Raw genomic sequence first — 24,442 nt, 5'->3', positions numbered from 1 at the left:
CCTAAAAAGTTTCATAGTAGCCAACCAAAGTCCTATGAGGAGTCTAATGGACAGGAGATATATCATGTCTTTCATGATACAAGTGGGTCCATGCATCTAATCCAAAGAATCTAAAATGTGAGATAGAAGACTTCCAGCCATGTAACCAATAAGTTTCTAATCTTGCATCAATGAAGAATTTGGACTGGTCATGGAGACAATGGTATCTACAAAGATTTCATGTTTGTAGATCATCATAGCATTTTAATTACCATGGGGAGAACAATGTTATTTCCAATTGTAGTGAGCCTTGAATGTAGTGAGCTAAGAATTTACCAGTTAGAGATTTAATATCTCACATGATTATAGGAACTAGTGATTTTACTTTTTGGTTTAATATGGCTGTTGGTAATTCAATTACTTTAATGAGATATTGAACTTAGGTGTTAAAGCTCAAGTGAATGCACAGTGCACACCCAGTAGGATCCTGTGAACAAAATCACTGAAGTAACCTAAATGGGCTCCATTACCAACTTCCAAATTGATCCGATATTCACCCTATGGGTGACATCATTTAAGATTTATTAAACAACAGGTATTACAGACTCATGTGCTGGTGTGTTTTTTGTGTTATTTAAGCAACAGATCGATTAGATTGCCAATACACAGAAATTTCAAATGGAAAGACAGCAGAGAAATACAGTAAGCAACACAAAGACACAAATAGTTTTGTTAAGGAGTTCACCCTAATCTCCAGGGCTACATCTCTGGTCTAGCTTCAGTGGTGGCCTTGTTTTATTGTGTCTTTAAGCAGAGAAATTAAAATGCAGGGACTCAATATGAGTTCTCCTGAAGCAGATGTTGCTTGGCAGGGTGGTTCTTGGATTCCCCAAGCCACTCAGAGTACACAGACTCTTGTTCTTCCTACCAACTCTGTGACCTTGTCTATAGTGGAAAGAGCCAATTATGATGCTCAATCTAGACAGATTCCTCTATGGGAAAGCTTGATTCCTCAAGCTCTCTGGTGCTCGATGCTGCCTGTGGTCTGCTCGGCCCTTCTGTCACCTCTGCTTGGCTTTACTTCTCTCTATGTTCAGTCCTCCTCTTAGGGTTCACTGTTCACTGTCTTTTTTTTCTTTTCTGTTCCTCGTTCGAAAATTGCCTGTTCACTGTCTCTGTTCATGGCTTTAGCCATTCGGCCTCCATGCCTGTTCATTTCCTCACCCGCCCATGTTGATTCGCCTGTTGCCCATGTGCTTGGAATTCCCTGTTCGGCATCAACACAATGCTCAGAAGTAGCCACGTGTCTCCATTGGAACTGTGCCAGTCTGCTCATCGATTCATTTCCTTCTCCATCGTGGCGGTCAACAGATTCCAAATCCTCTTAAATAACGGCTTAATCCCCTGTCAATTCCGCTCTATCCATCGGGCGCGATCCATCGGGCGCGATCTTAGCCATCCGATCTGGGCACCTCCAGATCCAATGTCATTCACACATCGAACGTGGTTGACTTGCTCGACTGATAACACGTGATCGCAGTGGTTTTTATCTCTCCTCCGCTGTCACACGTCGATCGCTAAGGGTGTCTCACTCTATTTTCTCCAAAACCACTTATCATTCAAGGGCGCCCCGATCAAACTACCAGTTTCCAGGTTGTGGTTCCCACCTTCGTGCGATAGTGCTTTACGTTTCTCCGCCCATGATCCTCTGGCTCCAATGACCAAGTGCTCAAGGCTCTACCATCTCAACCCTGTTTGCCTAGCGATGCGTGATTAGCACTAAGCACTAATTGCGCATCAAAAACTAGTCCCTTTTCCAATTCGGGCTCCCAGGGGCTATTTTGACCTCTTGCACAGTCTCCATGGGCCTCGGCCAGCACGCTTTGACCCAGGTCCTCATCGTTCTGGGCCGGCTGCCATGGCCACTGGTTCAGGGTTTTTTCGATTGCTATCTTGGGTTCTTCAAGGATTTGTTCGACCTATTTTTTAAATCACGGTTCTATGATAGTCATTTATGGATCCGATTCGGATCACGACCTCCCAACTGAAAAGATTTTGGACCACCAAAAGTTGGTTTTCTTCAAGCATCGACTAAGTGAGGAAACTACTGTCTCACTTGTCCAATCTCAATCCATTTCGCACTGCTCGGCTTCGAACCTTTAAGCCCAATTCTGAGGTATTCCACCTATCCACTGCGCATCGTCCTTACCTTCCTGTCCAGCATTGTATCTTCCTGCAACTCATTAAGATATTTAGGTAGTAGGTCATCAACAGAAGGCAATTGACTCTGCTCTTCAGGGTCCTCAATCATTGATGGTTCAAACAATCTCAAGCAATCTGCGTTCACGACTGAGTAGATGTGCATGTAAGTTGGTAGATCAAGGCAAAAATCATTTTCACCAATCTTCTCAAGTATTCTGAAGGGTCCATACCTGATAGGTTTTAGCTTCTTACCTTCACCTTGCATCCTGTCCTTGCTGATATACAGCCAGACTTGGTCTCCAACTTGAAAACTATGCTCCATCCGATGCTTATCATGCCTAGCCTTGTACTTGGCCTGGCTCTTTTCCAGCTGTTCCTGTACTGCCTGGTGGATCTCCTGGATCTATTCAATGAACCTAGTTGCTTTGTCCACATCACTGTGTCCATCAACCATGGTATCTTTACCAAAGACAAAATCCAAAGGAGACCTTGGTATGAAACCAAAGCATGTCTCAAAAGGAGATCTCTGGGTAGAAGAGTGTTTGGCTCTATTGTAAGCATGCTGCACATAGCACAAAGTGCTCATCCCAAAGCTTAGGATGTTTGCTGCAATATCCTCTCAGTAACTGGATCACTGTCATGTTAACTACTTCTGTCTGGCCATTTGTTTGTGGATGAAAAGTTGTGCTTTTCTTTAATTTGGTGTCCATTAGTTCCCACAAACTTGACCAAAACTTCCCACAAATCGGTGTCTCGATCAGATACAATAGAAGTGGGTAATCCAAAATGAACCCATACATGTTCAAAGAATAATTTTGCAGTTTGTTCAGCTGTAATCTGTTTACTACAGGGTATTAAAATACACATTTTGCTGAACCTATCCACAACAACATATAGATAATCATGACCTTTCCTAGATTTAGGCAGTCCTCCAACAAAATCCATGGAAATGCTTTCCGAAGGGTGAGAAGGAATTGGTAATGGAGTGTATAAGCCTAGTTTTTTGTTACTGGGCTTGCTTTTAGCACACATAGCACACCCCTTTACATATCTAGAAACTGTCTCATTCATTTTCGGCCAATAGCAGAACCTTTGCAGTTGTGCAACTATTTTACTTACCCCAAAATGACCTGATATCAGAGAAGTGTGTGCTTCCCTAATTATCTTTGCTCTCTCAGTTCGTGGAATGCAGAGTTTCCCACAATGATATAAGAGTTGGTCCTTCACATGATAGTCCAATTCTTCTACTCTTTCGCCTTAACTCAAAGTTGCATATACATCTTTAAATTCCATGTCTTGAGCATACTATTCTATGTAGCTTTCATGTAGCACGGAATTATGCTTAAGTATGGTAGATGCATTTATAATGGGTCTAGATAACATGTCTACAACCTTGTTATGTATGCTCTTTTTATATTTGATGACTAAATGAAACTGTTGTAGAAAACCCACCCATCTGTGATGTCTTGATTGTTGCAACTTAGTTTGGGAGTGTAGATATTGAAGTGGCTGATGATCAATATGTATTACTGTTTCTTTGCCCATTAAGTAATGTTTCCACTTTTTCACACTCTGGACTAATGCATACAATTCTTTATCATAGGTAGGATAGTTAACTACTGCAGGATTAAAAGTCTCAGAATGATAACATATGGGTCTACCATGCTGTGTCAATACTGCTCCCATGGCATAGTCACTGGCATCAGTTTGGATCTCAAATGGTCTTTGTAGATCTGGCAATGCTAGTACAGGTGCTGTACTAATTTTTTCTTTCAAGGTGTCGAAGGCTTTCTGCTGTTTGCCTCCCCATTGAAACACCTTGTTCAATCCTGTCAAAGCATGTAAGGGAGCTGCAATTGAGGAAAAAATTGAAATGAGCTTCCTCCAATATTGTGGTGCTCCTAAGAAGCTTCTCACTTCTGTAGCAGATTTAGGTTTAGGCCAGTTTACAATGACTGCCACTTTAGAGGGATCTATTTTCAATTCACCTCCCCCTACTATATGACCCAAATAATTTAGAGATGTTTTGCCAAATTCACATTTGGAGAGTTCAACAGAAAGTTTTTCTCTTTTCAAAACATCTAATGTCTGCTTAACATGCTTCAAATGTTCTTCCCACGTTTTACTAAAAATCAGAATATCATCTAGATACACAATAACAAAATCATCAAGAAAAGGTTTGAGTTCATCATTCATTAATCTCATGAAAGTAGCAGGGGCATTGGTCAAGCCAAAAGGCATAACCAGCCATTCATACAATCCTTGCTTTTTTTTGAAAGTAGTCTTCCATGCATCTTGCTCTGCAACTCTGACTTGATGGTATCCACTGTGCAAATCCGGCTTGGTGAAATAAACAGCTTCCTTCAATTGATCTAAAAGATCATCTATGTGAGGAAGGGGATAACGATTCTTGATTGTTATCTTATTTAGTGCTCAGTAATCAATGCACATTCTCCACGATCTATCTTTCTTTCTCACTAAAACGATTGGTGACCCACATGGTGATGTGCTAGGCCTGATGAACCCTTTTTCGAGCAACTCCTACACCTGCTTCTTGATTTCAGAATTCTTTAAGGCAGATAACCTGTACTTCCCAATGTTAGGCAAAGGAACATCTTGTTGCAAAATAATATCATGTACTATTCCCTTTTGGGTGGCAGAACTTGAGGTTCTTGAAACAAGACATCATACTCTGAAACAATCTTTTCTATATCAGCCTGCTGATCAGAATTACAGCCCTCAAATACATTGGTTTTATCAGTTTTCTTTTCCTTTACAACCATTAGTAAGAACTGTTTGCATTAATTTTTCATTATTTTCATCTGTCCTGAGTTTATGAGAGTATAATTATTCTTGAGCTTATGAGCTCTTACAAATTATTCGACTCCATCTTCAACAAGTAGATACTTGTTCTCATCTCTATAGAAAATAGCTTTTCTATCATACAAGTAAGGACTTCCTAAAACAATTCCACATATATCTAAAGGAATTACATCTAACTCAACCTCATCTACAAATTCTGACCCAAAAGAAAACTTTAGTTTGCACTGTCTAGTCACTTGTAGTTGTGCTTTATCATTCAACCATCCTAATGGGTATGGTTTCTTATGAGGTGTAGTTGTTAATCCCAATTTCTTTGCAATTTCTTCAGAAATCAAATTTACTTGTGAGCCACTATCAAACAAAGTATCAATCTTTTGATTTTTAGAAACAACTCAAATATGAAAAAGATCACGTCTTTTTCTCTCATATTCGTCATCAATAACAGATTGAGCAAAATTACTAGTAGAGGCTTCAGAATTCTTACCTTTTATACCTGTGGCTACAATGATTGTTTCATCTCTCGAGTCTGACCCCAAATATTTCTGAATAGCTGCAACAACTTTCTTCTTCTTGCCCTCAGACTTCTTAGGTCTCAGCTCTAGATGCAGAATCCAACAGTGCTCATCATCATGCCCCTCCTTTTTATAGTGAGTGCATGAAGCTTTGCCGTTTTGTGTAGTGTTTTCCTTCCTTACTTTCCATTTCTGCTTTCTTTTCTCCTTGCTCTTGCTTACAATGGGTTGGGATGGTCCCCCAACTTCTGGATTTCCATTCTTTCCTCTAGCCTCTAGATGAGTAGCTTGTACAGAACCCTCATCTATACTAGTGGGATTAAACATGAGGATGGTATGCCTCATGTAGCTGTGTAGACCACCAATGTACTTCAAAAGAGTTTCTAGTGAGTCTAATGAAATACCCAACGTCAATTCTCTCTTTCTGAACTCTTGAGTATACCCTTGTACACTTTTCCCTTTCAACTGCCGAAGAGTTTTCCAACTCATCATGGCTTGTTGCATGTAGGCCAATGGATAGAACTGTTTTTTGATTGCAGTAACAAAGTCACTCTAGACAGAGATGGTCTTACCATGCTTCCTCATATTAGCTTTGGTTCTGCCTTCCCACCAAACCAAGGCAGTGCCCCCTAGGCATAGGCTTGCCAGCTGAATCTTGCTCTTGTCTGAGTCTATATTTTGTACTCTGCAATACACATCAATTTGTCTTATCCAGTTGTCCAACTTTTTAGCATTCAACTCTCCATCATATATAGGCAAGTCAAATTTAACATCTAACTTAATCAAAGATGCCTTCTTATTATGCACAGGGCTACTAGGAGGTGTAGGGAAGCTTTCTTCTTTCCCCTTTCCTTTGGAGTGGTCATGGGAATGAGATTCATCTTCTTCTTTATCTTGCTTAGAGCCTGATGAATCTTCACCCTTATGCTTTCTAAAGTCCCTATACATTTCTTCTACCATGGACTTTATAGCTAGGAAACTTTCTAAGAATTGAGGGTCTGGCCCTATAGAACCTTCTTCTGACATTGTCTTTCGAGAATAGACTCTCCCAATTTTAGGATTAGTTTCCACCAACTCTCCTTCTCCTAATTGAGCTTTGATCTAGTGAGCATTCATAGCTAAACCAACACAAGCTTGTCTAACCTTACAACCATCAGCTTTGATACCACTTGATTTGATATTCACCCTATGAGTGACATCAGTTAAGATTTATTAAACAACAGGTATTACAGACTCATGTGTTGGTGTGTGTTCTGTGTTATTTAAGCAACGGATCGATCAGATTGCCAATACACAAACATTTCAAATGGAAAGAAAGTAGAGAAATACAGTAAGCAACACAAAGACACAAACAGTTTTAATAAGGAGTTCACCCTAATCTCCAGGGCTACATCTCCGGTCCAGCTTCAGTGGTGGCCTTGTTTTATTGTGTCTTTAAGCAGAGAAATTACATTGCAGGGACTCAATATGAGTTCTCCTGAAGTAGTTGTTGCTTGGCAGGGTGGTTCTTGGATTCCCCAAGCCACTCAGAGTACACAGACTCTTGTTCTTCCTACCAGCTCTGTGACCCTCGGTCTACAGTGGAAAGAGCCAACTATGATACTCAATCCAGATAGATTCCTCTATGGGAAGGCTTGATTCCTCAATCTCTCTGGGGCTCGATGCTGCTTGTGGTCAGCTCGGCCCTTCTGTCACCTCTGCTTGGCTTTACTACTCTCGATGTTCAGTCCTCCTCTCAGGGTTCACTGTTCACTGTCTTTTTTTTCTCTTCGGTTCCTCGTTCGAAAATTGCCTGTTCACTGTCTCTGTTCATGGCTTTAGCCATTCGGCCTCCGTGCATGTTCATTTCCTCTCCTGCTTGGTCGATTTTCCTGTCGCCCGCGTGCTTGGAATTCCCTGTTCGGCGTCAGCATAATGCTCAGGAAGTAGCCACGTGTCTCCATCAGAACTGTGCCAACCCGCTCGTCGATTCGTTGCCTTTCTCCATCGTGGCAGTCAACGGATTCCAAATCCTCTTAAATCGTGGCTTAATCCCCTATCAATTCCGCTCTGTCCATCGGGCACGATCTCAGCCATCCGATCTGGGCTCCTCCAGATACGTCAAGCGTGGTTGACTTGCTCGACTCATAACATGCAATCGCGGTAGTTTTTCTCTCTCCTTCGCTGCCACGTGTCGATTGTTGAGGGTGCTCGCTCTGTTTTCTCCAAAATTGCTTACCGTTCAAGGGCCCCCGATCAAACCGCTGGTTTCCAGGTTGTGGGTCCCCACCTTCGTATGATAGCGCTTTACATTTCTCCACCCACAATCCTCTAGCTCTGACGTGACCGAGTGCTCAAGGCTCTACCATCTTAGCCCTGTTTTCCCAGCAATGCGCAATTAGCACTAAGCGCTAATCGTGCATCGAAAACTAGTCCCTTTTCCCAATCCGGGGCTCCCAGGGGCTATTTTGACTTCCTACGCAGTCTCCATGGGCCTCGGTCAGTGCGCTTTGACTGAGGTCCTCGTCGTTTCGTGCTGGTTGCCATGGCCACTAGTTCAGGGTGTTTTCGATTGTTGTCTTGGGTTCTTCAAGGATTTGTTCGACCTATTTTTTAAATCACGGTTCTATGACAATCGTTTATGGATCCGATTCAGATCACAAATGCCAAGGGCTAAGTGTAACCATCACCAAAAGCATGCAATGCATAGAAATCACAGGATAGGTGTCCACAGTCCCACCAATATCATGGCTCATAGGGGCAAGTAACCATCATCCATCCAAGCAACAAGCATTACCATGAGTGAGTAGAAAATATGCACCAAATTTCACAACAATGATGACCTCATCTAGCACGGGAAGGCTGGAAGAATCATCCAAAGGAGAGGATAGACTAGATGATGAAGTAATCCTTTTAGTCTCAACTCCCCATAGACTATTCAATAACTACAAATATTGAACTCAGTGGAGTTTGTATAGGTGGACCAACACAAGATGGATATGTGGAAAGGTTCACTACAACCAGTTGGGAGTCATCAACAAGCAACCCAATAAGAGAAGAAGATGCATGTTCCATGGATACATGCTGAGAGTCATCACCAGAAAGGAGCTATAGAAGAGATCTTAGCATTCATCATGAAAAGGCTCATCATGATGCTCAATCACTTGGTGAGAGGTAGGGTCATAAATATGATACCTCTGAAAAGTTTCATAGTAGCCAACCAAAGTCCTATGAGGAGTCTAATGGACAGGAGATATATCATGTCTTTCATGATACAAGTGGGTCCATGCACTTGATCCAAAGAACCTAAAATGTGAGATAGAGGACTTCCAGCCATGCAACCAATAAGTTTCTGACCTTGCATCAAGGAAGAATTTGGGTTGGTCATGGAGACAGTGGTATCTACAAAATATTTAATGTTTGTAATAGCTTAGTGGCCTTATCAACCTTCCCTGCTTTGCAATATCATCTTATCATCATGTTATATGTAATATTATTAGGAGAAAGGCCTACTTATCTCATCTCTTCAAGATGGTCCTTCACTTCTCTAACTTTTCCTGCTCTTCCAAGACAATCAATACAAAGATTGAAGGAAACAAAATCAGGAGCAATGCCCTTCCACTTCATCTGCCAAAAGACTTGATATGCTTCATTGAACTTTCCCTCCTTAACATAGTAATCCATGAAGAAATTATAGGTAAAAGAAGTGGGTTTTCATTCATTAGTATGCATTACCTGCAAAAGTTTCAGTGCTTCTTCTAATCTGTTAGTCTTGAGAAGCCCAATAATCAAAGAATTGTAAGTAATCGAATTGGGAGAGTTTCCCTTCTTCACCATCTTATCCAATGCTCCAAAGGCCTCATCAACTTTTCTTGCTATGCAGAGGGCATTCATAAGAGTAGTGAAGGTAATCACGTCTGGCACACACTCATTATCCTCCATCTCCTCCAAAGCTCCTGGACAACACTGATGTCTCCAAAATCACCATACTTGTGGATTAGAGTATTGTATGTGACAGAATCAGGCCTGCATTTGCTTCTCCTCATTCACTTAGCAATTCCCTTGCCTCATTCAGTCTACCAGCATTGCAAAGAGCATCCATCAATGCAGTGAAGGCCATGATATCCAATTCACAGCCCTCTGTCTTCATTTGTCTCAACATACCACATGCTTCATCCACTCTCCCAACTCTCCCTAGAACTTTGATGTAGATTGTGAAGGTGTAAACATTGGGCTTCAAGCCCAACCTTTGCATTTCTATAAAAAGTTTTGATTTCTCCCTTTTCCCCTAGGAACTCATAAGTGCAGAATAGCATTTCATGTTGGGTACAAGTTTTCTGATATCATCTTCTTGTATACATCCATGGCTTCTCTCTAAAATCTAGATTTTAACAGTAGAGTTATTAGACCATTGTATGACATGCTATTTAGCACAAACCCATATTCTTTCATCTCTTCCTGGGCTAGAGGAGCTTGCTAGATAACTCCTCTAAACCCAAATACCCCAAAAAATTGTTATAAAAGTCATGGAATTAGGCTTATAGTGTTTTTCCTCCATCAAATCCATAATTTCTTTCATTGAATTGAACATGTGGGCTGAGCTCAAAATTTCTAGGATAGAATCATATGCCTCTGTGTGGTGTAGGAATTTTGTTTTATGAGCTACCCATGTCAAGAAGTCAATGCTTGTTTTGGATCTGTATATGATTTCAGAACTTGTGCAACATGGTGTGGACTCAACTCTCCCTGTTGTATAAACATGTGGGAAACATCAGTGTTGGCTTAGTGGGGCCTGACCTAGGGTCAGAAGTGATTTTGCGCTAAATTTGGGTACTACTGGCCCTTTCGGGAACAGTCTGCAGGGCGTGGACTGAGGTCTCACCTAAAATAGTATGGGAGGGTGCTAGAACCAAGTTTTTGCACCCTGCGGATGTCTGATATGATGGAATTGGTACATGGTTCACCCTTCGCTCTTACTGTGCTACGTGCACCAGCGGGCACCCCACGCCCCATGATACTCTCTTCGTACATTCCTAGCCGTAGCGCGACCCATGTTATGTACCCAACACTTTCTTAATTATGCACTGTTAGCATATTACTTAGAGTGTTTTCATATATAAGCATTCATACAAGTATTTATCCAATTGTGCGCAGTAAATAGACAGAGTAAAAGTAATGCATAACCACAAAATATTGATTCAAGAATAGATGCACAGAGTAAAACTTCTCTTTATTAGCTTTCAATCCCAATTACAGACTCGATCCCGCCTTGCACACTCAGCTGTAGGGGTCCACACACTCAGCTACGGACTCTACTAGGCCTCTGCACACTCAGCTGCAGAGCCTCTTACTACTACTATGACCTAGTACACTTCAGATCCAACTCTAAGCTCGAACCATGCCTTCTCTATTCTCTCTATCATTCCCTATCTTTACACTTAGAGCCTCGCTCTATTTATACAATCCCATGGTCTGCTGGCCATGAGTAGGCTGGCACAACTTTACATTAACTTACAATATTTTAGGGCGAACAACCCTATGAATCATCCTAGACTTCGCGCTCCACCCCCGCCATTCATGGATTATTATAATATACTTGACCAAAACTTGGGATTTGAGCCCCAAAAATATGATGCAGGGGATCCCATGCCCAACAGGCCCTCAACACAATCATCGTGGCTCGTCCCGAGTCACTCGGCTGGTGTGGCAATCTTGGCACAGAGCCCCTCCAACTGTGCCTGTGTTGTGTGAAGGTTCGTAGTGCACTGTTCTGTAGTTTACTGGATTTGCTCCACTCTTTCGAACGAATGCTCACTGTCGGGGGAAAATCCCTGTCGTAAGGCATGCGTCACCTTCATTTGTGCGAGATTTCCTTTGATGTCGACAGTGATGAGGAAGGCCTCATCAATCCAAGGCTAGATGTGTGCTTTAAGGACTGCCTCTTTCTGCCGTGCGGAATCCACTTGTTCCTTCAACGCCTTCGCCTGTTGTAGCTTTGCCAACCATTGGGTTAAGACAACTATCTGCGTCATTCCGCGCACACTGTCATACTGAACTTAAAGCTCCAACACTTCTATTTCTAGGGGCTGTATGGTGGGGTCCTCCTGTAATGAAGTGAGGACCGCAAAGGATTCTTCCAACATAGTAGTGCAGTTTTGTACAACCTGTCTAATCTCCTCCAGCCCTTTTTGGATAGTGTCAGTGTTGTTCCCTAACTTGCGGGGGCATGGATGGTTGCACCTTTAATCGCAGTTTGACAATCTGAAGGTTCAGGTTCAGCTGTATCCTCATTGCTGCCTCCTTTGCCTCACGGAATCCACTGGCCAACCTGTGAATTCACACTCCCACTGGTAGGTCAGTCACAATTTATAGCTCTGGAATGTGGCGACATGCTTCCTCTACCATTTGCTCTAGCTGTTGATTCTGTGCCAGCACTTCATCGCGTTGTAGACTAAGCTGCTCGATGTTGATTCTCTGTTCGCTGAGCATCTGTACTGCACGTCCTTCCTTAGCTTAGAGTTCTGTTGTCACTTTGTTCTCTAGCTGATATAATGTATCCTGCGGAAGGGCAGCCAAGTTTAGGCCAAGTTCCTTGATCCTGCCCACTGCAACTCTGTCCTTTGTGCTTTCCACTGTTAGTGCTCCTTCCGACAACACGATGGTGTTGGCCATTTTGGCATGCAGCAACTACTCCGCTGTTGATGTACCTGCGGCACCGTAGGCGGCTACTGTTCCCTCCTATGGGGGCTGCACCTGAAGTTCTTGTAGCTGGGCCCTGAGGGCCCCCAACACATTCTGCTGCTCTGTCATCGCTTCCTGGAGTGCTTCCCTGGTGACCTCGTGAACTATGTCACCAATGTCATAGAGGTCACCCTCTATCAGTGTAATGGGCTCACTGTCTAGTTTGGAAGCTTTGGTCTTGTTCTGTGGGCCTGTTCGTTCCATACTGCACGACTTTTTCAGTTGCGTGGATGTTGTGCTTGGGTCTACGCCTTCCACTGTGTCCTCTATTCCTTATCCCATGGTCAAGTCTAGGCCTCCTTCCTCCTGCGTCGTGGTGGCCCCTGTTGCCTGTGCTACTGCTACTTTTTCGGCAGCCTTGGTCTGCTTTGCGGTGGCCTTCGCTGCCTCACGGGTAGCCCTTACCTCCGCGGCCAACTGCTCATTGCGCTTCTGCTAAGCCAATAGCTTGGTGGCATCCTTCTATTTTTGTACCGCTGTCTTATCATGCTCTGCCAGATCCAGGGTGCGCCACTCAAGAGGCCATGAGTCGAGCACGAAGAAAATGGCATCATCAATTGCGATGAAAGGAAGTTTGGTCCAGTTCTATGCTGGATCCTTATGCGCTTTAATATACACATTGTGCATATCTGCCTTGAAGTCTGCAAAGCTCCGTAGACTGTTGTACACTGTGGGGGATAGGCATGGCCTTCTGTTAATCCACATCCAGATGCTCGCCTCCATGAGCACCCAGAAGATCTTAGTCTCACGAATCTGCGTGGCGTCCTTCGTAGACCAGAGTGACGCATATTTGGCAGCCTTCGGCAAGTCCTGTTCAATATGAGGAAACTGACTGTCCTTAAGCAGTTCCCCTATCACCAGTAAGATGGACAAGAGCAACCACGCGTAGTGGAAGGTCTTGCCCTGCTCCTGAGCTTCCTTGCAATTGGTCAAAAACTCCTCATAGAGGAACTCAACCCAGTTGAACTGGACCCCCTCTGTGCACTATTCGGCCAACATAACCATAGGCGCTGGTACCTCATCACTGTGGCATTTTCTCATCACCTTTCCAGCCAGTAGTTGGGTGGCTACGTGCACCCCTTTATCTTTAATGCTACTGATGACATAGCCTCTCTTCTTCTTTTCCAATTTGTACTTCTTTTTCATGGCCTCTGCGAGCACCAAATCTCTGCTTTTGCTAGCTATCTCCGCAGGGTCCTTTCCCTTACAGGGAAGCCGAGAAATCCTGTGGATAAGCTCCGCCGTGATGGGAATGGGCTCCTCCAGCCACAAGTACCCATCATGTACCAGGAAAAGCAGCTACCTGATGACAAAGATTGTAATCGGTGCACGGTGAAAATGCAGAATCCATAGTAGGTGGAGTAGCCTGGCCTTCTCCACACCGCATAACCATTTTTGTAGTTCTAGCATTGTAACAGATGCCTCCTTGCTTTGTTTCATGAGGTTCTTGGTCTATAAATGTGGGAAAGTTTTGCTGTCCAAGAGGTCCCAGTCTTCAAATTTCATTTTGGGCACTCGGCCCAGGGCCGAGCCTTCGAACAAAATTCCATCTAGGAGGAGCAGCATTTGGAGGGTGCTCTTAGTGGCATCCAAATCCTTGGGTACCTTAACTTTTTCTTTTAGCGAAGGAACATACTCAGGCAGTTGTATTGCAGCGTGCACTAGCTAGATGTCTTTTGTCATCTCTTCATCCACCTCTATCTCATCTACGAGGGCCTGTAGTCCTCTTCCTCATCGTCTGTCTCAAGGTTGACAGCCTTGCCCTTTTCTTCCATGGAAAGTTTACCAAACCACGGATTTCGTGGGGACATGCGGACTGGTGCCAGTGTCTGCTTGTCCTTCTTGGGTCTCAGTGTCCGAGGTGATTTCAGAATTTCTATCGCATCCCCCATAGGCACCATAGGACCGTGCGTGGCTTTCTCGATGGTACCTTCTACAAAACCACACCTCTCATGGTAGTTGCCATCTTGGTTGAACTGTCTGTAGTTGTTCGCGACTTTGGGGGCTCAAACACTGCTTTTCACTCAACACTCTGTGCTCTTTTTAACAGCTTAAATCTCAAACGAACGAGTGTTGTCTCATGGCCAGCCTCGGTAGTTTTATAGCATCTCTCGAATTTGAATTTGACTGTTCCCCCCACTTCTGAGTCATTAATTCATTCTTGGCAGCAGACCGTCCAAATCTAGCTTTTATTTCTTGTCTTAATTACCGTCGCCTACTCCTCTTTGTCTTAAATTGGACATCTTATCATGAACAGTGACACTAACAATCACTTCCCATCCTACCCACGCAACAGTGCAGGCTCCTATGCGTGGGCACAACCCCTGTGACATGTTGATCTCGCGCGCAACCTTCCCATCGCGCAGCTCCCACACAGACTCTTTTATAGTCCCGCACTCTCTTTCAACTGCTTAGAGTGCTGAGACTGTGCTCCTTACAGCTAGTCAGGTGGTCGCACCACCTGTGTGAGACTTCAATGCACCTTCCAGCCTAGTCCGTGGGAACTCCTCAATTACCCTCATGACAATCAGCGTCGCATGTTGTTCCTTATGCGGTGTGCTCCCCTAGTTGCCTTGCTTGGTAAGGTGCGGTTGCAACCATGGTAGCAGAGTCATAAATTCTCAGCGACAATCTTCTAATGCAGTAGTATGGCTGTCCATATCTTGTCTTGTCATTCTTAGTTTATCGACGAGACATGCTTGCGCGATTTCATTTTCTAGTTTTTTGATCTCAGCACCCATTAACATGCTTCTCTTCCTTAATCGTACTCGATCTTCCTCGAGTTCGCGAAGTCTAAGGTTCCCTTGCCGAATGGCTTCCTAAATCCGCATATGTTCGCCCCCATGTAGCTGCATAATTCCTTCGTCCTAGTCTTCGCGTACTATCCCAACTGGGGAGCTATTACATGAGGATTCCTCTCTTTCGAAATTATGGTCTCGACTTTGCTCCGCAGCTTTGGAATCATCTTCGCGCTCAGGTTTCTACACATAGTTCTATAGGCCCATCGAACTGTTAGCACGCGCAGGTCCCAATTAGTTCAGCTTGCCTAGTGAACCCTGTTCAGGACTCCACACACCTTATTGAATACTGCCACATGGAATGTTTGTTGTGCACGTCTCCTTTCCTTCTCCTGTGTCCTACTTCAATTTTCGATTTTGAGTTTGGGGTGCGCTTGTGTGGGCTGTACATCACACGTCTGTACCCATCGAGAAAGATGGGCGTGCAGGTTGTTGGACCCTTGTTGACCTACTTTCATTTGATGTTGGGGGCTTCTGAATCGTAGGCGCATCATCCTTCTTCATCCATGATAGTCCTCAAAATTCCTTGATGCGTACCCCACCATCATGCAGGCGTTGCTCGTAGTGCCCACTTCAACGCATTGAACCACTGATACTCTGGCACTGCGTTTTCAAATTTGCTCAGGAATTCATCCATTGCTGACAATCCATCATATGTCGGTAGCTCCCTTGCCTCTATTTTCACGCAACGCACTGATATAGTCGTCATGTTGCAATTAAGCGTTGTTACTTTGTGCAGCCAATTCTACCATCGCTCTATTTCCTCATCTGAATCCGAAGTGCAAGAGCTTTCGTGCTCCCACAAGATTCTCCCATCTACAGTCGGATTCACCCCATCCTAGTCTCACATAGTTATCTTGTAAATACAATCAAGATCATCATCACTATCATTGTCGCGCACTAGTTCAGTGTAGCATGCTCCTTCGGGTGGGTCTAGTAGGACTACTACGCGTAGTGACTTTTTCTCAAAGATCATTTTGTGCTTCTTCAAGTTGATGACTCTGTTCATATTGGTGGCCCAGTATATTCCTAGTAGCGTGGGATAGGGATTTTTGTCATCGACAATCTCTATCACTTCAAAATCCACTTGTGCGCTCGCACCTTCAATATCAACTGTCACCCCTTGCAATCTCCCCATGGGTAAAATATTCTATTGGTTCACCATTCATAACTGAATAGGGGACCATTGTAACATGGGTCTGCCCATGTGTTTCCATGTTTGCTTCGGTAATACATTCACGTCTGAACCCAGATCTAGGATTACCTGATCCATTTCATACTCACCAATCTGTGCAGTCAACCTCATTTCCCTTCCAGTGCACAATGCATGCTTCCCCAATTTCCAGACTACGCGTGGTTCTCCTGACCCTGCGCACTTGGTGATCAGCTCCTGTAGTCCCTTAACTGCCTTGTTGTTGCACAACAGTTTCATGCATGTCTCCAGAAAGGTAGTGAGCATTGAAGGATCCATTCCTCGCTCTGGTTGATCATTACTACCTGAAGTGGACGCCTTAGTGAAGCTCTTCTTAGCTTCCATGAATGTCTCCTTTACGCATTCTAAGTGAAACTTGGTTTCCTTTGTAGGAGCCTTGCGAACCCATGTACCTTCCTCTAGCTGATTCCCCTTATCCTCTCCCGTGGTTGTACTGCTTTTGACCATCATGTTTACATTCAAGTCTTCTTCGCGTGGCTCAGGCCTCATCATTCGTATATTCTGAGTCAGAGGAGGCTAGAATACCCCTTTTTCACGCATCCTTGTGATCAACGTAGGATAGTCTATTGTTTCATGATCAAACTAAGCACAATATGAATAGGATGTCCTCGTACAATCGTGAGCATAGTGCCCTGGCCCTCTGTAATTGTAACAAATTAATTGTCTGCAGCCCCTTCCTGGTCCCATCCCACCTCGTCCTCTACTGCGCCCCTGAAATCCAGCGTGTGTCATCCCCGCATCTGGGTCGAGGGCTCACGTTTCGGTCTGAATCCTATAGGAAAGGGTTCGATCCCTCATTAGCTCATAACCGCGGCAAGTGCACTCATCATGACCTACAGAAATTACAAAACAATTACTGGGGTGTCTGTGTATACTTCTGCAACAAATGACAATTATCCGTCGTGTGTTTCCCTCCAATCTGATAGATCGCGCACCCTAAAGTAGGTGTCGTGCTAGGCCCCGCCTATGCCTCCAGTCTCAATGGTATTGGCCCTCCTCCTTCCAAGTAGTTTGCAAACACTAGACAGTAATCTTTGTCATGGCCCTGGCCTTTGCATTTTATGCACCATACTTCCTCGCACGCCTCTAGCCGCGGTGCCCTATCCTACTTCAAACTTTACGTTTCCAAACATAGATTCTATAGTTGCGCGTGGATTTGTTGGACTCCCAACCTAGGGTCTTGTATCGGGGTCTCATGTAATCTTATTTCCATTTCCAACTCTTCAGCCTGGGTGGAAAGTTTCTGTTGTGACAACGTCATCCTCAAGTGCGATGTTAGAGATGCTGCAAACCATGCGTGATGTTGTCCATTTGTCAACGTCATACTAGCTTCGTGGATTGTACTCTTCAGCTGCTGATCCAGATCCCAGGAAGTCTCACCTGGGAGCATCATGGTCGCTTTAAGCCCGATGATTGATTGTGTTTCTTAATTTGGCCTACTAAATTCCCTGTTCACCGCAGCATGGATCTTGGCTATCCCTGTGTTTGGGTGGTCTTTAGAGTGCTTGATATACCATGTTAATGCGCAATCCTACAATGCGCTCACCAATGTAGACTTCTTAATATTGTTGTCTGTGACCCCTTGTGCTTCCCATACTTCTCTCACCATGAACCATAATTGGTCTGGATCTTCATTTCCTACTCCTCTGAATACTGGTAATTTGATCGTGCTCACCATACTGAACTGTGGGGGCAGTGGAGGTGGAGTGGGTGGAGATGGACGTGACGGGGGTGAAACGGGTGGCAGTGTGGGTGGAGGTGGCAAACTCATAATTCGTTGTTTTATCAAACTGACCGTGCTTCTCAGAGAAACCTTCACGAGCTCGTCCTTGCTTTCCCATGAGGGTGAAATTAAAGGATTGTTTTCCAATTATTCACTACTTTTGTAGATCTTTCCACTCTGCGTAGTCCCAAACATTAATTTATTCGCATAACCCTTTTTTCACACAGTAGCATCTTAATCCAAGTATTTAAAGATTTAATGTACTTACCTCACGGTCCTTTGAGAAAACATCGTTCTGCCTCACTATAGCTTATGGTTGTGTCTACGCAAACTCAGTGATGAATCCTTTTATAATTCGGTTGAGCCAATGGTCCACAACTCGCATGATCTTATCTTCATATGCTTCTAGTCTGTGCACTAATTCTGGAGTCCACACTATTGGTTTGTCAAGCCTACACCTTCCCTGGCTGTCGGCTAACTTCGTGATCCACTCATACAGCTGAGAAGGAAAGGATGCAAAGAAAATTTTGTGTATTTCCATATAAATGTAGCACTCCAACCATTGTTCCTTAGATACTCATAGAGTTCTATTTTCCTGTGTCGTGAACTCATGAATATTCTTGTCAAACCACTCTTCAATTTCCTTCTTTGTTGGGTTCCAGTGGCATGACATTAGACATCCCTTATGCAGATCCCGATCCCGGCAACGGAACCACTTGTTGGCTTACTGGGGCCTGACCAAGGTTCAAAAGTGATTTAGCTAAGCAAATCCTAGTATTATTGGCCCTTTCGGCAACAGTCCGTGGAGTGCAGGCTCAGGTCTCACCCGAATTAGTATGGGAGGGTGCTAGAACTAAGTTTCCGCACCTTGGGAATGTATGATTTGATGGAATTGGTACACAGTTCACCGTTTGCTCTTATTGTGCTACGCGCACTAGCGGGCACCCCACACCCTGTGATACTATCTTCGCACGATCCTAGCCGCAACGCGACCCGTGTTATTTACCCAAGTCTTTCTTAATTATGCACTGTTAGCTGATTACTTAGATTATTTTCATATATAAGCATTCATACAAGTATTTATCCAATTGCGCACAGTAAATAGACAGAGTAAAAGTAATGCATAACCACAAAATATTGATTCAAGAATAGATGCATAGAGTAAACTTCTCTTTATTAGCTTTCAATCCCAATTACAGACTCGATCCCACCCTGCGCACTCAGCTGTAGGGGTCCACGCACTCAGCTGCAGACTCTACTAGGCCTCTACGCACTCAGCTATAGAGCCTCGTACTACCACTATAACCCAGTACACTTTAGATCCAATTCTAAGCTCGAACCATGCCTTCGCTATTCTTTTTATCATTCCCTATCTTTACACTTAGAGCCTCACTCTATTTATACCATCCCATGGTCCGCGGGCCATGGGTAGGCTGACACAACTTTACATTAACTTATAGTATTTTAGGGCGTACAACCCTATGACTCATCCTAGACTTCGCGCTCAGCACCCGTAATTTGCGAAGTCTTACAATATACTTGACCAAAAATTGTGCTTTGAGCCCCAAAAACGTGCTACGGGATCCCATGCCAACAATCAGGACTTTCAGAAATCAACCCAAATCTTGATGTTGTTTGAGTGGTCCTTTGTTTGTTTGAGCGCCAATTGCACACAACATTCTAGCAAGAACAGACCATTAGAGTAGATACTTTGAAAGGTGAAAACCATTTTCCTCTTCTGTCTTCCCCAGTAAAAGTAAAGTTCACCTCTACATATCTTATATCGCATGCTCCAAGTGCATAGAGCTCCATTGTTTCGGCCTTCTATTCCTCGGCTCCAACCATATAGTCAATGAAACTCGATCTTTGCTCTCCTGTCGTCCTAATGTAAGGGGAAACTGTCACTACCAAGTGACCAACTAATGAATATTGGCCCAAGTACGAGAAGAAGGCAATCACTAAGAAACTTGTTGACAAGTCTCCATTCAAAGCTTCATCTCTTCAAAAATCATAAGCATTCTCAGGACCAAGCTCCTTGAGACATTAAATCAAATGTTGGGCATGAAATCTGAAATCCTAATCAAGGAGTTAGTAACAATAGGACTGATTCTTCTGGTCGAGTTTAACACTCTGTACTTGACCAAATCATAGTTTGTAGAGATAGTCCTTATAAAGGGAGTTATCTTCAAGATCTGAAATTCGAGTCTTAATAGTGACAAAGAAGCGAAGATCATCTTCAATCTCTATGTATTTTGTGAACCTGCAAAGAGTCTTCTTGAAGATCGAAGAACGGACCTAGAAGGCATTATCTCTGTGGTATGAATTTACAAGGTTCTAGGTATATATAAATAAGAGATCCGAGTCCTAACAAGTATCCTAGAAGCTGACTTTGAAAGATAAAAGGATCTTTGTGCATAGAGGGACAATTTGAAATTTCTACTTCACTGATTAAAGAAGCTCTAATCAAGGGAGCATACTTAGGACTATATATATATATATAGATATATATAGATATCTTTGAGAAGGCCTATAGCAGCCTCTCTGTCTTAAGTTATGAGTCATGACACCCTGAAAGAAAAACTAGTCCTCATATATTGAAGAAGAATTAGATCTACTTGAGAAACATTTCTTGTGCTTGTTGAAAGTTTGTGGGCCCAGTTTGCACAGAGAAAAATCTACAAGTGTCATAGCAACATAAGGAGAATACTAAGTGGCATGCATCACAATCAAAGTAAACAAGTGTCATCCTAAAGGAATTCAAGTTCTTGACTTTTGGACAAGTCCTAAATCTGCTTTAAAAATTCTCTCATATGAAATTTGAAGTCTCAAAAGGAAAATTAGTCCACCGTAAGTAATATACTGTGAAAATAGGAATCCCTAGCCAGAGGGTTTGATACCTATATTAGCTCTTATGTAAACTTGAGATGGAATCATATTTGCAAGCAAATCAATATTGTCATATATTCATAGATACAGTCAACATTAGAAGAAGTATTGAAATGGCACCCATATCTTTCTTCAAGGCACCTAAAACATCTTATCAAAGATAGTTGTTTAGATAGAAGGAGTGATTCAAGCATGCATGGGTGACCAATCTTCATTAGATAATGGACTACAACTCACATCTGTCTATGGCTTGTTTACCTTAGAAGGAGCCCTCCACCCTCTATAGGTCTGTGTCTTTCACTATAGAGATCTCTGTGAAAAAGTTAATTCTTTTTGCACAACTACAGGCCATCAATGTTATATGTCACAACTATATGATTCATGTTATGTATGGCATCAATATTCACATGTTACCACTTTATTACGATAAAAAAGAATTACGATGATAGGTCATGGTTAGTCCTAGCACCGTAATCTCAAATGATCTATATGCTCTACACATGTGACATTAGGTATCAGTTTTGGTACAACATAATTTGCCAATTATTTTACATGATCTCATAAATTGGATCAAAAGAATTATTGCAATACATGCCTTTAGTTTCTAAGACATATCTAGAAACAAAGTGGTCAAACTTTGTCCTAGACCCCGAGTTTTGTTGCAGTTCTATTAAGCTGTTCAGGGAGGAACCAAATAAATTGGGAAAATTATGCCATGGAGCCGAGTCTCCCTGTGATCTTAAGACTCCTTATGCCTGAAGTAGCCACTTTAACCATTCATATGGTTGACAGCTAAGAAGATATAATATGGACCCATTCATATATATATTCAGTCCCTATCTTCTAAGAAATCTGACCTGAGAAGGATTTTTGAATGGACCAATATTCTTGTTGTTCTCTGAAGAAAAAGTTCTGGATGTGCTGATAAGGCCAAGAGCCTGAGTTGAAAGATCCTTAGTTTTAGAGGATTCATCCCTATATGATACAATGAGAGCAACCCCTCTGTGAAGTCTTTTGCACAAACTACATCAGGCCGAGATCCTCTTATGCAGTGAAAAGGAAGCAGAGCCTTGCCCCAATGATGGAGGAAGGTCAAATTGATGTTGAGAATGGTGTTGAGGTTTTCAAGGAGAAAGCCTCTTATGAATAAGGAATTGTGATTCAAAGGAGTCTGAGAAAGTAAGGAAGAGGAAAAGAAATTGTAGAGTGAAGAAGAAGAACAGGGTCCTCCTTTCTTTGGTGTTAGGAATCGATGTCGTCATTTAGAAGACTATGGAAATGTCCCAAAAATCCCTTGTGGGGTGTGTACCGGGTTGAAAATCCAGGTCCTCGGCCCTAAAATCATGGAAAAACAATGAAATCTAGCCTATTATAAAATGTCCTCTAGAGGTGTCTCTATTAGCCCGAGGTTGGATTCATTTGTGCTTACAAGACATGGCCCTTGTTTGTTGATTGTTGATGTCTCCAACCCTGTTGAAGATTCCAACCTTGTTTGTTGATCATTGAAGTCTTTGTATGGTTTGAAGTAGGCCCCTAGGGACTAGTATGCAAAGATTAACCATTTGTTTTTCAATCTTGGATTCAAACATTGTGAATCTGATCACAATATCTAGGTATTACATGATCGTGGTGATACTTTGACTATTGTTGTTTATATTGATGATTTAGTTATAACCAACAATAATATTGATTTAATTCTTAGATTGAAGAAATTATTTACTATCAATTTTGAAATAACAAGAGTTAGGATGAATCTAATTGCTACATTTGAAGTGTTCATGCTTGACCCTTGGTTTAATCTGCCATGAAAGAAAAAGCAATGGATTGAATGCATAGAGCTTGGGGTCTGCCACATCTTCATATATTAATGCTTCTTATTGTGATATACAATAGCCATTTATATGTCTGGTGTAAGAATCCTATGGAGATTTCTATCCAATAACAACATCTATCATGTCCCTTCCCAAAGCATTTGTAACAAGCTTATCTCTACACAATTTTGCACAATTTGGCCAAGGAAAGGACCCAAGCAATTTCGACTTAGGGACTAAGGAGAAAATACAGCCAAATTAGTTTGCTAGTGGAAGGTGGGGGCCACCCACGTGGGAATGCGTACTAGGTAACTCAAATTGCTTGAAGGGAATTTGTATAACTGTTGGAGGGATCCACATGAGGCAAAGGAAGGCCCACAAAGTCATAAGGAGGAGGAGCCTCTCACTTGCTGATTCATCAATATTGCATATCGAATTTTACTTGATTGTTTACTCGAGCTGCTTAGTTGAGTCAACTAGTTGTTCAACGACAAATCTCTCAAGTGGGAGATTCAACCTTACCTTCGAGGAACTTTGACTTCGAATGGCACCCTAGGAAGGCAGTTCCATAGCATCTGGAGGAGTTTTCAGGAAGTGCGTATTTCTAGGCCAACAACAGGGAATACCTAGTTGAGGAAATACCTACATTAGGCTAGCCATTACCTACATTAGGTAATTTGAAGGTCACCCTTGGGTCATCATTTAGGAGGACTTCTGGAGTAGGAGAGGATAGAAAACAGGGGGTCTGAATTCTAGGCTTGGACGACAATGTAGAGAGCTAGTTCAGGCAATACGTTGGCCTTGAGGGGAAGAGCTACAGGCCGGATTCACAGCTATGAAGGGAGGAGATTCATAGGAGGGATCATCTCAGTGATTTGGGGCAATTTCTAGGAGGTTACACAGCTTCATTCTAGTAGGCTGAGTTTTACAGTTGCAACTGAGGTTGGGCTCCTTAGGGGTCGAATTTCAGAAGTTTGAACCAGGCCAAACCCTTCTTGGGTTTTGGTGGGTTTTGGCCAAGGAGCAAGGAGCTGAAATCTTATAATTTTCTGAGCACGGGAAGGAGTGATTCCAACCCTTCGATTCCAGCAAAAAGTGTAGTTTCTGTGTAGCACAGATCAATTTTGGTGCAGCAGTTGGGAAGCCTTCATATCAGCATTTTCTCACCTAGGTTTTGTCATGCTTGTCCTTAGAGACAAGCCCAGGTGCACCATTCTATTTTATCATTGTATTTTCCCTTGAAGAATTAATAAAATGGCTCAACAATTCTTTATTTCCATCGTTTTCATGGATGCTTGATGTGAAATTCGCCTTTCTGACTGTTGGGTTGTTTTCTTGCTTTGTTTAACACATAATTTCCTATTTAGGAACATTACAGTGGTATTAGAGCCTAGATCTTGGCTCAGCTGTGGGGATTTTCTCCTATGAGAGAAGGGGACCAATAGAACATTACATACAGGAGGCAAAGGTACCGGTGCAGAGAAAGAGAGCTAGAAATCACTCCAGACACGAAGGACAAGGGGAAAGCAGTGGAAGTAGAGGAAGATATGGTAGAGCCCAAGAGCAGGGATGAGATGGCTTTTTACAGCCTCTTGAAGGCTTTGAATGATTTAGCAAAGGGCCATAAAGAGATGCTAGAGGAGATAAAAATGAAGAACTTAGAGAGAACCACCTTTAGGGGATTCTTATTTGGTGAAACTTCTGGAGCCTCTTAGCACTTCAATCACCCTTAAGTGGCAGAGAAACCCCTATCAACCAGTGGGCCAACTGGAGCC

The 24,442-nt window shown here is 43.0% G+C and overlaps 1 protein-coding gene across 1 annotated transcript; it reads right to left on the bottom strand.

The window, feature by feature from the left end:
• Nucleotides 1–9,008: 9,008 nt before the first annotated feature.
• On the bottom strand, nucleotides 9,009–9,750 carry LOC149145823 (pentatricopeptide repeat-containing protein At1g06140, mitochondrial-like). The gene is made up of 3 exons (XM_089452570.1): nucleotides 9,562–9,750; nucleotides 9,231–9,461; nucleotides 9,009–9,122 (listed from the first exon to the last, which is right to left on the bottom strand). Exons 1-3 carry the CDS (start codon nucleotides 9,748–9,750, stop codon nucleotides 9,009–9,011), a joined length of 534 nt encoding a protein of 177 aa, XP_089308696.1.
• Nucleotides 9,751–24,442: the final 14,692 nt, after the last annotated feature.

This window comes from Pinus tabuliformis, chromosome X (assembly GCF_031772625.1).
Source record: "Pinus tabuliformis cultivar Carrire ecotype Pingquan chromosome X, CPIR1, whole genome shotgun sequence".
Taxonomy (NCBI): domain Eukaryota; kingdom Viridiplantae; phylum Streptophyta; class Pinopsida; order Pinales; family Pinaceae; genus Pinus; species Pinus tabuliformis.
The sequence above is the reverse complement of the archived record's forward strand: the minus strand, read 5'-3'. Positions and strand labels throughout refer to the sequence as shown.